Raw genomic sequence first — 12,500 nt, 5'->3', positions numbered from 1 at the left:
GATGCTAGTGAAAGAAGAACAAGGAAAACGTGAGAATAAACAAAAAGTGCATGCAAAAGGCAAGAAAAGAGATACACATACAGTAAATTGTTTGTCAGCTCAAAGGACAAGAGAATCCAATACACAGAAGAATACTTCCAAGAAACAAAATACAATGAACCAAAAAGGCAAAAGCTATGTGGCAGAAGCATCAAGGAATGTCAAGAAAATGAAGCGCTTGGTGACACGATCGTGAGTAATGCTGTTTATGTAACTGTCAGTTGTCGGCAGGGAAGTCCTTAAATAGTCTGTTAATTATGATGGGATACCTAGATTCATGCCACAATTTATTTTGAAACAATATGGACCATTTCACACACAAACATTTCATTATGAACACAAAAAAGTATTTTATTCTTTTTTTTGTTTGTGTTCATCCTACTGTTGTTTCTCTTTTTCAAACTGCCCTCTGTCGATGAAGTATGTACATACATCGGGATATGTTTCGAAGAGCAGCTTGTCAAAGGGTGCATGGGCCAAAGTGGTCCTCTTTGGCCATAGGATGGCAATTTAAAAAAATCCTCTTTACAGCAGTGTTAGCCAGGTAATGGGATGTTGTTTTTAATGAATAAGTCCACCCAAACCTCTCTGTGCTCCACAGGCACATTCCCAAAGCAGTAGTCATGGTTGAGTGACCAGTGCAATGTCTGAATCAATCCACTGCAATTTTTGTCCTTAGCCTATTTTGCCCGACTACCATATTTTCCCCACTACACATACCATTATAATATTATAATTTCTCCACTGCGAGACTAATAAAGGCAAATCCAATCCAATCCAATCCAATCCAAGGCACACCTTCAATGAATGACATATGCGCTTTCTGACAACTCCATTCATTCCCAATATTAATAAACACCTGTTTGATTATTTTCTCCAAGGTATAGTATTAGTATTTTCATGCCACAGTTTATCTTTTAACAATAGAACTATATAACATATGGTGGATCATATAATATCCATATCATATAATAATAATACATTTTATTTTAATGGAAGGGAACTTTTCCACTCAGTAAACACATAAAAAAATATTCTGATGCTGTTACAGTAAATTAAACTCAAGTGCAATCACAATATAATAACACTTATAATTGTGTGAATAACAATAACAATAACAATAACAATAACAATAACAATAACAACCAAAACAATAGCTCAAAACAATAGCATAATAACTCATTGTTGTTCACGCATTAATGTCTATATTCACAATATGACAACCTTGTTCAACTGTAATCACAAAATAAATAATGTAAAGTTTATTTTATCAGTTCATTCCATATACAGTATAAGGTGCACCGGGTTATAAGGCCCATGGCCATCTTTGGAAGAATAAATTGAAGGCTTGAGGTGTGCCTTATAACGGGGAAATATGGTAGGCTGATATGAAGTTTTAAAGTTTTACCCACTCCATGTCAGCATAAAAAAGCATTGCACAGACCACACTGTGGGCATGTGCATGAATAAGCAAATGCAACCAAATAAAGTCAAACACACACACACGCACAGACACAGACACACGCACACACACACACACACACACAAACACGCACACACACACACACACACACACACACACGAACACGCACACACACGCACACACACACACACACACACACACACACACACACACACACACAGACACACACACCCACAAACACGTACACACACAAAGTGTGGGAAGAGACTGAGAAGCATACAACATAGCCTGCATTCTTAACCGGGTGGATTGAATTGTTGACAACTCCTTCAGTGTCAACATTGCACTTAGCTGCCAACACAACCGCCATCGGCCACCAGACGCACTGGCGATGTCTCAACTATTTATGATGGAGGATGAGTCCTCCTCCTCTTGTCTGCTTGAACCAAAGTGAAGTCACTCCCTCCCCCGTAGAAACACGGTGCATCGTGATATTTCACACAGTCTACTCTGAAGTGGTGTATTGGCGGATTGCACACCCAAGCCACACTGGGCGTGTTTCTGTCAGTCGTTTGTGAAATGGGCCTCTGTCGCTACTTGACCCGGTTACAGACAATCACTAGGGTGGACAAAATGCCATTTCCGTCCTTGCTTCGTCTGGACTTTTCTTTTCAAGAAATGTCATCATCATCCCCAAAAATGGGAATGCGACCAAGTCTAACAGGTGTACCGTTCTGACCCACAAAAGGAATGCCCATCTCTGCATATCATCATGATGGACCCTCCAAACATAACATTGTATATTTGCAAAATACAGGTCCACTTAACTTAAACATGTAACTTGGGATTTACATTTCAATTTCCACAATGAATCGGGTTGCCATTTAGAGTCTAAGTTATGCTATTATTGAATAACAAAATTGTAGTTGGCTTTGTCTGTCACATGTACCACCCTTATAATTTTTATAGCATTCTGGTACACAAACTCACTGCAAAGAATGTAACACAAATTCCTTTGTTAAAATAAGCTGTACCTCCGGCTCGACGGAGAGACAAACAAAAGACACAGGGTGTTATTTAAATGTTTCTGCTTGGAGAGAGAACGTGACCTTATTTGCTTCTGTGACGATTGTTTGAGTCATGGTTGAAGTTCTGTGTTCGTTGTAGGTTTGGGCCACCTTCATTCACTGCCAACGCCAAGGTCACTGTCAGTGCCCAAGGGCGATCAGGCAACGAGTAGGCCTCTACTGGAGAATGAGAAGGAAGCTGACCGATGGAGGAAGGGAGCCCTAATAGATAAAGAAGGGGGTTGTGTGACTCTGCTGTACTGCAAGCACAAAGGTCAGCCTTTCCCAGCTACACTCCTCCTCTCCATCAACCAGCTCCCTCCCAGCAAATTTGACCCTTACGTTTCTAAGTCAACGCAGAAACAGAGAGAGAAGGGTGCAATGAGAAACACACCCACCCCGACTCAGTCACAACAAAAGGGGCCGCAGTCTCAGAGAGCTGATTTTGTCTTGAGAACAAACACTCGGGCCACCTTCACACAGCAGAGCCACCACAGACTGCACATCCCCAGAGCCTCTGCTTGTTCCCAGCCACTCAGCTGCCCCATAGTTCACCAGCAACAATAGGCTCCGCTCTGCTCCCAGAGGTAACGACACACAAACACGGGAAGAGTGGCAGCTGAGGCACAAAGAGGAGAGGCTGCCTAAATGATCACCACCATGAACAAAAGAAACAACTGGCCTCAGGAGCCCACCCATTTCAACAATTAAACAAAAATCAATAAATCATGTTTTGTCCTGGGAACCAACTAGTAATCATAAGTATTTTGCTTTTTCGATGATAGATTCTGTCGAGTTTGCAATGGCCTATTTTGGTACTCGTGCCTATGTTATTTATCGCAACAGTGGCTAACTTACAAAGTCAGCATCCCGGCGGTCTTTAGAGATCATTAATGATCAGAACATGCTAAATGTTACTTGCAATAATTGTGATTTCTCATCTTCATTGCTTTACTATTAGTTTGTGGCTGTCATATGTTTAAATTTTGACATATTAGATGTGGAACTCAATACTTATTAATGAAGGAAGGTCACTGAACCAGACTTCCCATCCATCTTTTTGCTTTTGTCCATTTTACGTTATCTGAAATCTATACCAAAGAAAAGTAGATTTGCGGAAGCAATGAGAATGCTGGGCAAGCCTTGATTCAGTGAATCCAAGAGACGGAAAAATAGACTGCCTTCATGCATTTAACCTCCATGTTGACTCATTTGTATGCTCAACCGATTGACCACAACTCACGTTTATGTTTCTTCTCAATTCTGATTCTGTAGAGAATGGATTACTGCAATGGCACCACAAACTGTTATGTAGACAAATCAGCAATCTTAGATGCAGACACAGGACTGGAATAGGCAAACAGACAAACAGACTAAACCACCTCGTCGTTTACCAAAGATCGTAAACTGATACTTCAGCATTTGGTCAGCCTTATGGAGCCAGTGACTTGACCTCTGCTCTCCCTTCTTTCACCTTTGCACTGTATTAATGAAGAGCTCCTCCCATGAGACTTAAAACCAGACTAAAATCAGACTAAAACCAGACTAAAGGAATTTCAGGCCCCCTTTTCATTTGTTTGGTTGAGAATAGCAAGGGTGGTCCAGAGGCGAGGGGACCAACGCATGTTTTATGAACAAAGTGCCTCTTTGCAGTTCAGACAACAGTCCAATGCCAACATTAAACTTGAATTTCAAAACAGACGTTTATGAATGGCGACTTTGTCTTTGTGATGGATTTGACTTCATTGACTTGATGTGTTTTGTCAACTTTGCAAATATATTCCAGTTCAAGACAACACATTTCCCTTTTAAGCCAACATTTGAAAGTTGAAGTCTATCCGAGAGGAATGAGTTGTTTTATTTTTTCAAACGTGATTGTGAGTATGCTCAAATTGTGCTATTTTTAAATTGCATTTTGAGATATGTATTGATTACCTTGTGCTTTTTATATTTTACTTTTTTATTTCTGTGTAATACAGAAAGAAGTTCTCCATTGTCTTTACACTTTTTTAAAATATTGTACATAATGTATAATGTATGTTTGCATTAGCACAATGAGAAAGACTTAACACCCTTTTTGTTTCTCCCAACTGTCTCATCTCTAGATCATCTAGTTTAGTGGCTTGACTGGCCAAGTGATGGTGTGTGCACCGGTGGATATTTTTAGAGCCCCAGGGTTCCCATTCTATTCCACACAGTAGCCCGTCCGGCCCTCAAGTCAGCTCTGCGCTAACCAAAATTTGTTGTGGCTTTCCACTTGCAAATGTGTCTAATGCATGGCACGAAGGTCTGTCAGCTGAGTTCAAGATGAAAGTGCCATAACAATTTTGTGCCAAATATTGTTATATTTGTGTTTTTTTCATATTAAGAAGAATCCTCACCCATTTTTTGAAAACATCACAACCTCTCTGCACTACCGTTCCAATGTTAAAAATTAATTATTGTTCAAATTTTACCTGACTTCAGAATCAGAATCAGAATCATCTTTATTGCCAAGTATGTAGAACACACAAGGAATTTGTTTCCGGTAGAACACGCTGCACTAGTATCGTCGTCAAAAAAAAAACTGCTAAGTGGCACTATACAGTTCCATTTTGGCTACTGTTGAAAGAGTTCAAAGAGTTAATGGCTTGGGGGAAGAAGCTGTTTAAATGTCTGCTGGATTTGGTGCGCTTTGGACTTGAAAATATAATTTTATTGGTGAGAAATAATTTCATTCAGCAATTCTCGAATCAGGTGTTGAATAATGTTCGAGAGAATATTAGTGAATGCTACACTACTTCGCGGAAGTCATATACAGTATACATAACATTGGACCAATTTGTTTATAAGAGACACTAGCCATTGAGAAAAAATCTGATTTGCATGCTAGAGGAAAAAAAGAACAGAGGGAAGAAAAAAAACAAAAGAATGGCACATTTAAAAGTAGTATGGGTGCTGATTTTGTCGTTGTACGTGAGACATGCGAGGAGGTGAAGCGGATCATTTATAATGTTGAGCACACCTTGATTCCAGAATGATAGCTATTGAACATGCTGTGTTGTCCCCCCCCCCTGCAATTAGTAAGTTCTGTGTGTTCTATTTATTCGCCTGCACTTTCGCTTGTATAAAAGTGTTCCAAACAAGACCTGAAATCATGACCAAAAAGCATACCTCGCCTGCACTCTTCTTCATTCACTTTCCTGGAACGGATCCTCCGTGGTCTCTCTCTCTCTCTCTCTCTCTCTCTCTCTCTCTCTCTCTCTCTCTCTCTCTCTCTCTCTCTCTCTCTCTCTCTCTCTCTCTCTCTCTCTCTCTCTCTCTCTCTCTCTCTCTCTGGATGGATGGATGGATGGATGGATGGATGGATGGATGGATGGATGGATGGATGGATTGGGTGGATGGATGGATGGATGGATGGATGGATGAATGGATGGATGAATAGATAGATAGATAGATAGATAGATAGATAGATAGATAGATAGATAGATAGATAGATAGATAGATAGATAGATAGATAGATAGATAGATAGATAGATAGATAGATAGATAGATAGATAGATAGATAGGGCGACATCGAAAACAGGGTTGATAGGGCTCTCTTTATTACCAGATTTAGTTACTCCTGTTCAACGCAATAAAATAAAGTAGAATTGCATTTTTTGTTCTTCACAAAATGTGTTCAATCACATTATATTATAATCTATGATGATTATGAATTTGAGATTGGAAGACGCATGTCATATTTTTTTAAACTACGATAAATACTAAAACTCTGCTCTAAGACAGTTGCCAATCTCCATCATAAGACGTTTTGTGACCATATACATGTAATTTATTCCATTTTCCCACCTTGTTCAAATCACACATCTTCCTTCCAGCCATTCAGTAATTACCTAGAAACATATGTAATTACACAGGTGAGGTCAAGTCTCCTGGGTACAGATATAAATCGCATGTTTCCCAACTTGCTTCTACACAGTAACATACAGATGGGGAGCTGCTCACCACCAAGTGTAAGGGGAAAACAGTATTGCTTCAACTTCAGCTCATGTCTCCGCCTCAAGAAATGACTAAAGAGTGCCAAAGTTCAGCTTCTTAAACAGAATGCGCATGTGGAAAAGATTCTGAAAGGGAAAAGGGCAACATGGTCAATGGCAGAGAGTTAAAATCCACATTTAATGTATTCATTATTATTTAAATGTTCAAATGTAATCTTTTTAACCATTGTATTTACAAACCAGATGCTGACCGACAAATGAGGCTAATATTTCGCCTAATTTTCAAAGCCAAGAATTGGGATGTATTGCGAGGATTTGGAAATCAAACGCAGCCACTTATGTTTAAATGTCATCACAGGCTTAGGTGGCATTTGGTTGGCTCATCTCGAGCTATGAGTTAGCAGAAAGGAGCATTGGTAGAAAGGGGGTGCGGGGAGGGTGGAGCTTGGCTCAGAGAACAAAGGGAGCTGCACAGAGAGGTTGGGATGGCGCTTCACCGTTCACCCCAGCAGGAAGCCATGAAAGAGGTTGAAACAGGAAGGTCGAAGGGTAATAGCCAGCTACCAATCGACACTCGAGATGCACGTACACATGCACATGTGTGCATGAGTACTCTATAAATCACTCTCACTTCTTGCACTGCGGTGAATGCTGCTCCTTCCACCATGCAGTATCATGAAACATTTCAGCCTCTGACAAAGCTGCTCACATTGCTCCTCTCAACTCTTCGTGCTTCCAACATTTATTCACACAAAAGTTTTATTTTCACCGAGCAGGGGCAGGAATACAATAAGAGACAGTTTTACGAGCGGCCTCTCGCTTCTCCTATTTCACCCTTGATTGATGTCTCTTTTTCATCTGGGTCTTACTCAGAAGTCTACCATTAGAGATGTAGTAAAGCACGCATTTTGGATTTTAAAGGTGGGAGCTATCATCACAAATTGATTTATAACACCACTAGCTGTGGGCTCTGGAGCAGTATCATCTGTACGATTTGGATACATTTATGTTTTTGTCCATGATTTATCTTTTATGACTTTTAAATGATGGCTTTTCAATGTATTTTGCTTTAACCGAGCACAGCTGTTACCTCTATACATTACAAACCGAATGTCCTGAAAACGTGTCGACTCTTTCCAATTAATTTCAGGCATATATACAAAAGAAAGTCATTTCAATTGATGCTAAAAGCTATTTCGTAACAGGGGGCAGGGGGGCTTTTGTGGAGTGTTGCCTGGTGATGCTGGTGTGCAGTGGGGGAGGGGGAAGAGACCCTGGCTAAGTCCACTGTACCAAGCTTGTCATTCTTTGAAATGATGAAAAGCTTTCAGAGTCAAGGCCGATGTGAAAGGACTTAGAATTTGCGGTGAAAGTTAGCGAGAGGCCGGCAAGAGAAACTTACCATCAAAGAGATAACATTTCAGGCCAGAAATGTTTCATGAGCTGATGGCGATTGAGAGGGGCAATGGGGAGTCCGCCCTGCACAAGCCCCTGACTGTGAGCTCACACAAATGACTGTCAAGCTAATAAAAAGTAAAATTAATGGAAGGAGCCAGTGTGGAGTGTAAGACAGACGTTTTATCCAACGGGAGGGCCATAAAGAGGCTTCACACAAGCCATTGCATCGCAGTGGTACAAGTCAGAGCTCTGTTGAAGGAGGGAGTGTAACACAGCAAATTACCTCATTCCACAAAAAGAACATCAGCATTCACAAAGACTAAGAAGAGAGAAAGAAACAAACACTCGTTAGCGATCTTTGTCTGAGAATCACTTATTCAAGCTCTTCGGTTGAAAACATTAAACCCAGCAAGACTTAGACTAAACCGGTATAACAGAGGAGCCGCTGAGATAGACACAGAACTTCTGCAAATGTTCCTTAAATTTGATCCCAAATATAAATAATCCAGTAAATATTAAGCCTGATCTTATCTGATTTTTAGGATTGTGAGCGGGATATATTAACTGATGGTCATCTCATAAAATATCATACACTCGAGGGTGTATTCTCCAATATGGGAAAGATTTCAGTCCTACATTTACACATATTCATGTCAGATAGGAGTTCTGCAATGGGGGAACTTTGTCAAATCTGGTAATTCAGCATATTCTTGAGTGAAGTAGTATTGTTAGTACAGTATGTTTCAGAGGCTGGAAGAAAAAATAATTGCGCTTGAAGTTTTGGATGGATGGATGGATGGATGGATGGATGGATGGATGGATGGATGGATGGATGGATGGATGGATGACTACAGCAATGCAACACGAAACAGATCAGGAGAAACCATCAAAATAAAGCACATAGAGAATGAAAATAACACACCACCCTCTTTGTTGTATGAAGCAGAGGAGAGGATCATCTGCGACATGATAAATTCTGAAAGCAAACACAAAGCTGTAGCATCCATTGCCAAAAAGAGACCGTCTCACATCTCCTGTCCCACGTAAATGTGCTTCAATTTCAAGCCGCGACAGTTCCGCATACGCATCGACGCTCTGCGCTGACACTCCTTTCTTCTCATTCCGGGCTCCTCAAGCCATGCATCCATCCAGCCGCAGACTGTCCAACAGCACCAACCTTTCTGCTGAATTAAGCGGGGCTGTGGAAATGCTGCCCATTACAGGCACAAAAAAATGGAAGGCTCACTTGGAAGGCTTAATACCATAGGCAAACAAATCAGTGACTCGCTCTGGCGAGCCATGGGGGACCAGATGAAGTTTACAACAAAGTCTTCAAGGCCTTCAAAGGTTGGATGTGTTCTCTGATGTTCAGAAGGACCTTGGACTTGGGAGATGTCTACCATAAGATCCCCGTTTCATTGAATATAAATGACTGTTTGGTTACAACAACACAGTACTGTGCTACCGAGAAAGAGGGCTTGCGAATCAGTAGGATTCTGTGATCCTTTGTCTATCTCTCTTACCGAAGACATACCGAGCAAATGTGTTCAGAGTCTCTCAGCTCAGCAATAGATGGAAGAATGCAGTGTCTCTAAATTGGCTCTAAATTATCAGTGTGAATGCGCTGTACGGCATAATATATCAAAACCTGGACTTAATAGTTGTCAAAGTCACAAAGCATGTTGTGTGAACCTTTTAAATGAAGATATGTCAAGATTTTTTGGGTCCTAACTGCCAGTAAGTGTTCTGCACAGCTGCTTCAAGATCATGGTGCTTGCAAAGCAACATGAAGACACTTCAGCATGAGGGCGTGTTAATCCTGAATTCTAATGCCTAAAGGAGCAGCATCTGATAACTCATCATGCACATATTAAAATATTTCAATGAGGTGTGCTAAAAGAGGGGGCCTTCTAAAACAAGCGGGGGTGCGGCTCTCGAGGGCCGGAGTGGCCTACCCCTACACTAGAGCTTGCCTTGGGTGGTTCGAGACGTGGATACTGAGGCACCCTCTTGAAGCCCCAGGCAATCTCTTCAACTCTAGTGTGCTGAGGTAACTGCTTGGCTCCATTAAGTCCAAAGGTTGTTGAATTCTTTGCCGATTTTGACATAAACTGGGTTGTTCGAAACATCCCACATGCACATATGATTCCTGATAATGGGGAAATTTCATAATCATAGCTTTCATAACATTAAGTATAAAGGGAAGAACAAATACTATTGATTATCCTGAAAAAGACCTCCAGACACACAGCAGCAACCAAACAACAATGAACTTAAAGGACAACCGACGTCTCCGGACAAGTTGTGTATAAGATTCCACCGCATATAGCTATATTTTACGTTTTAAGACTCGCGCTGAACATTCAGGAAGTCTTGTTTTTGAGTTGGTCCGGACGTGACGTCAGAAAAGGACCGCCTCCTGACCGTAAAAAGGACGCATTGTAGCGTCTTTCCATCACGTCAATGTATTTTGCTGTACTGTTTTTTTTTTAGAAAACCTTGTGTTACACCCAAAAGCCGCCAGCAGAGGGAGTCCAATCTCCATGGAAGGAATTTATCAGCCTGTGGATACGGGCTGACTCATTCCTTACAGCTCGGTGGCCATTTTCTTGGCTTTTTTTGGGTGAGACATTCCCCCCCGCCCGTTTGCCTCAAAATGACACAGAATAAATTATTTAATCGATTGCAAACATGTATGCCTTCCTCTTCAGAACTATTTGAATCATATTCATAACTGGATGTGTAACAAGAAAGCATATTATCCGAATCTGAAGCCATTGTTTTTATTCTCCAGCAATGCAAGACGTCTTGGCGTGACGTCACGAACTGGGGGCGGGACTTTCTGAAAATGCCCAATTCGCAGCTCAATTTTTTGCAGATTTTGGACACTTTAAGTCATTTTTATTGGTGTTTTTTTGCATTTGAATAAAAATATTATACTGTATGTTTTGGCTATTTTAGCTGTTATAAAACGTTTTTCTGATGTCAGTTAAAAAACAAAAAAGTGACGTTGGTTGCGCTTTAATCTTCCAATAAACATTTTTGTTTTTCTTGCTATTACATTGTTGAACAATGTGGAATCAATTGAAAGATAATTACAAGCTTTGAAAATAACCATTCAAATTTTTACTTTTGTTTTCATGAAGTTCAAAATTGTAAAAATAAAATAAAAATAAACAAATAAACAAATAAAAGCTAATCTTCTATTTTGGCTTCATAATTCTATAACTAACTCGGAGGAAGTAGCACCTGACCATCTATGACGATCCTCACACTGATTTGGGAATGTCTGAAGAACGTCTTATCAACTGTTTGCAACTATTTGCTACATTCAACAGACCCTGAGTAAAAAAAATATTCGCTTGGTCCTTTTCAGTTCATTGTAATTGTCCTAGTTGTGGTTTGTGTTTGCTTTGAGCCCTCTGTTTATTCATGGTCCTTGTTTGTTGCTTTTGACCTTATTTTTTTATTGCAACTTTATTTTCATTGTGATTATTGCAAAGCATCGTATTTGCTTTTCATTCTCTTATTACCGGTATTTTATTTGAAAGCACACTCGCCTCAAAGCACACTCGCCTCCCCGCCTCCTTTGATTCCTAATCCTTTACATCCCTCGACACGGTAACATGACAAATAACAAATAGTACATTTCTTGTCTTTTACCAATGCTATTATACATTTTGTAATAATAATAATAACAACAATAATAATAATAATAATAATAATAATAATTAATATTATTATTATTATTATTATTATAGTAGTAGTAGTAGTAGTAGTAGTAGTTGGAATAGTAGTCGTAGTCGTAGTTGTAGTAGTCATCTAATGCAATTTGTGACATTGTCTTCTACAGTGGTGGGACATACTGGTCAAATTTTATTGTTTGTATCAACGAAAGAAAATTATTTATACATAGAAATGTCTCTGTTCCAAGTACAAGATTGTATTCAGTTGAAAATAGACATTGCTAGAATCCGATACACAATGACATGATAACAAACTAAAGTCTTGAAAGTGTTATGATGGTGAAAGTTGCATTTCTGTCATCATTCTATTTCTGTCTTTTTTTGTTTGTTTTTGATTAGTTTGTTTTGTGTGTGTAAATGTTGATGGACTGAGTGGAATGTCCCTCTGTTTGCAATTCCCTGCAGTGGAAGACAACAAAACATAAAACTTACTGGCTGCTTGGACGCGCGCCTTACGGCTCACCACCAGCCCAAAACAATTCTGGGCCATGCACTCATAGTCCCCTTCATCTGACGTGTTGTCCGATTTGGTTTTGACGAAGTGGCCAATGAGGAGAGAGCCATTGATGAAAATGGTGTGAGACTGGTCTTGAGTTAAGAGCAGGCTGTTGTGCCTCCATTGAGTTGTGATAGGGGGGATACCATCCACCTGGCAATGCAGCATGAGTGGCTGCTCTTGCACTGCGATGATGTCACTTGGCTCGAGGGTGAAGGAGAGCTCTGCATCGCACCACACACCTGGACGAACACAAGCAAAGATCACAATGCACCCTGTTCAATTTCATGAAAAGAAAGGGACAGAAATCAAAGGATAGTATAGTGCATGCATGATACTTTTTGAATGAAA

General features: G+C 40.2%; 1 protein-coding gene across 1 annotated transcript in view; it reads right to left on the bottom strand.

Moving 5' to 3' along the window:
• The window catches only part of igdcc3 (immunoglobulin superfamily, DCC subclass, member 3), an 83,593-nt gene that overhangs the window by 66,119 nt on the left and 4,974 nt on the right, over positions 1–12,500 (bottom strand). Inside the window, exon 2 of the mRNA XM_088991982.1 lies at positions 12,086–12,391. Within this exon, the coding sequence (XP_088848108.1) occupies positions 12,086–12,391 (306 nt within the window). The remainder of the gene's footprint in view (positions 1–12,085; positions 12,392–12,500) is intronic.

The sequence above is a fragment of the Hippocampus bargibanti genome, linkage group LG03 (genome assembly GCF_051943395.1).
Source record: "Hippocampus bargibanti isolate YZ-2025 linkage group LG03, ASM5194339v1, whole genome shotgun sequence".
In the NCBI taxonomy this organism is placed as follows: Eukaryota; Metazoa; Chordata; class Actinopteri; order Syngnathiformes; family Syngnathidae; genus Hippocampus; species Hippocampus bargibanti.
This window is presented reverse-complemented; position numbering and strand designations above follow the sequence as displayed.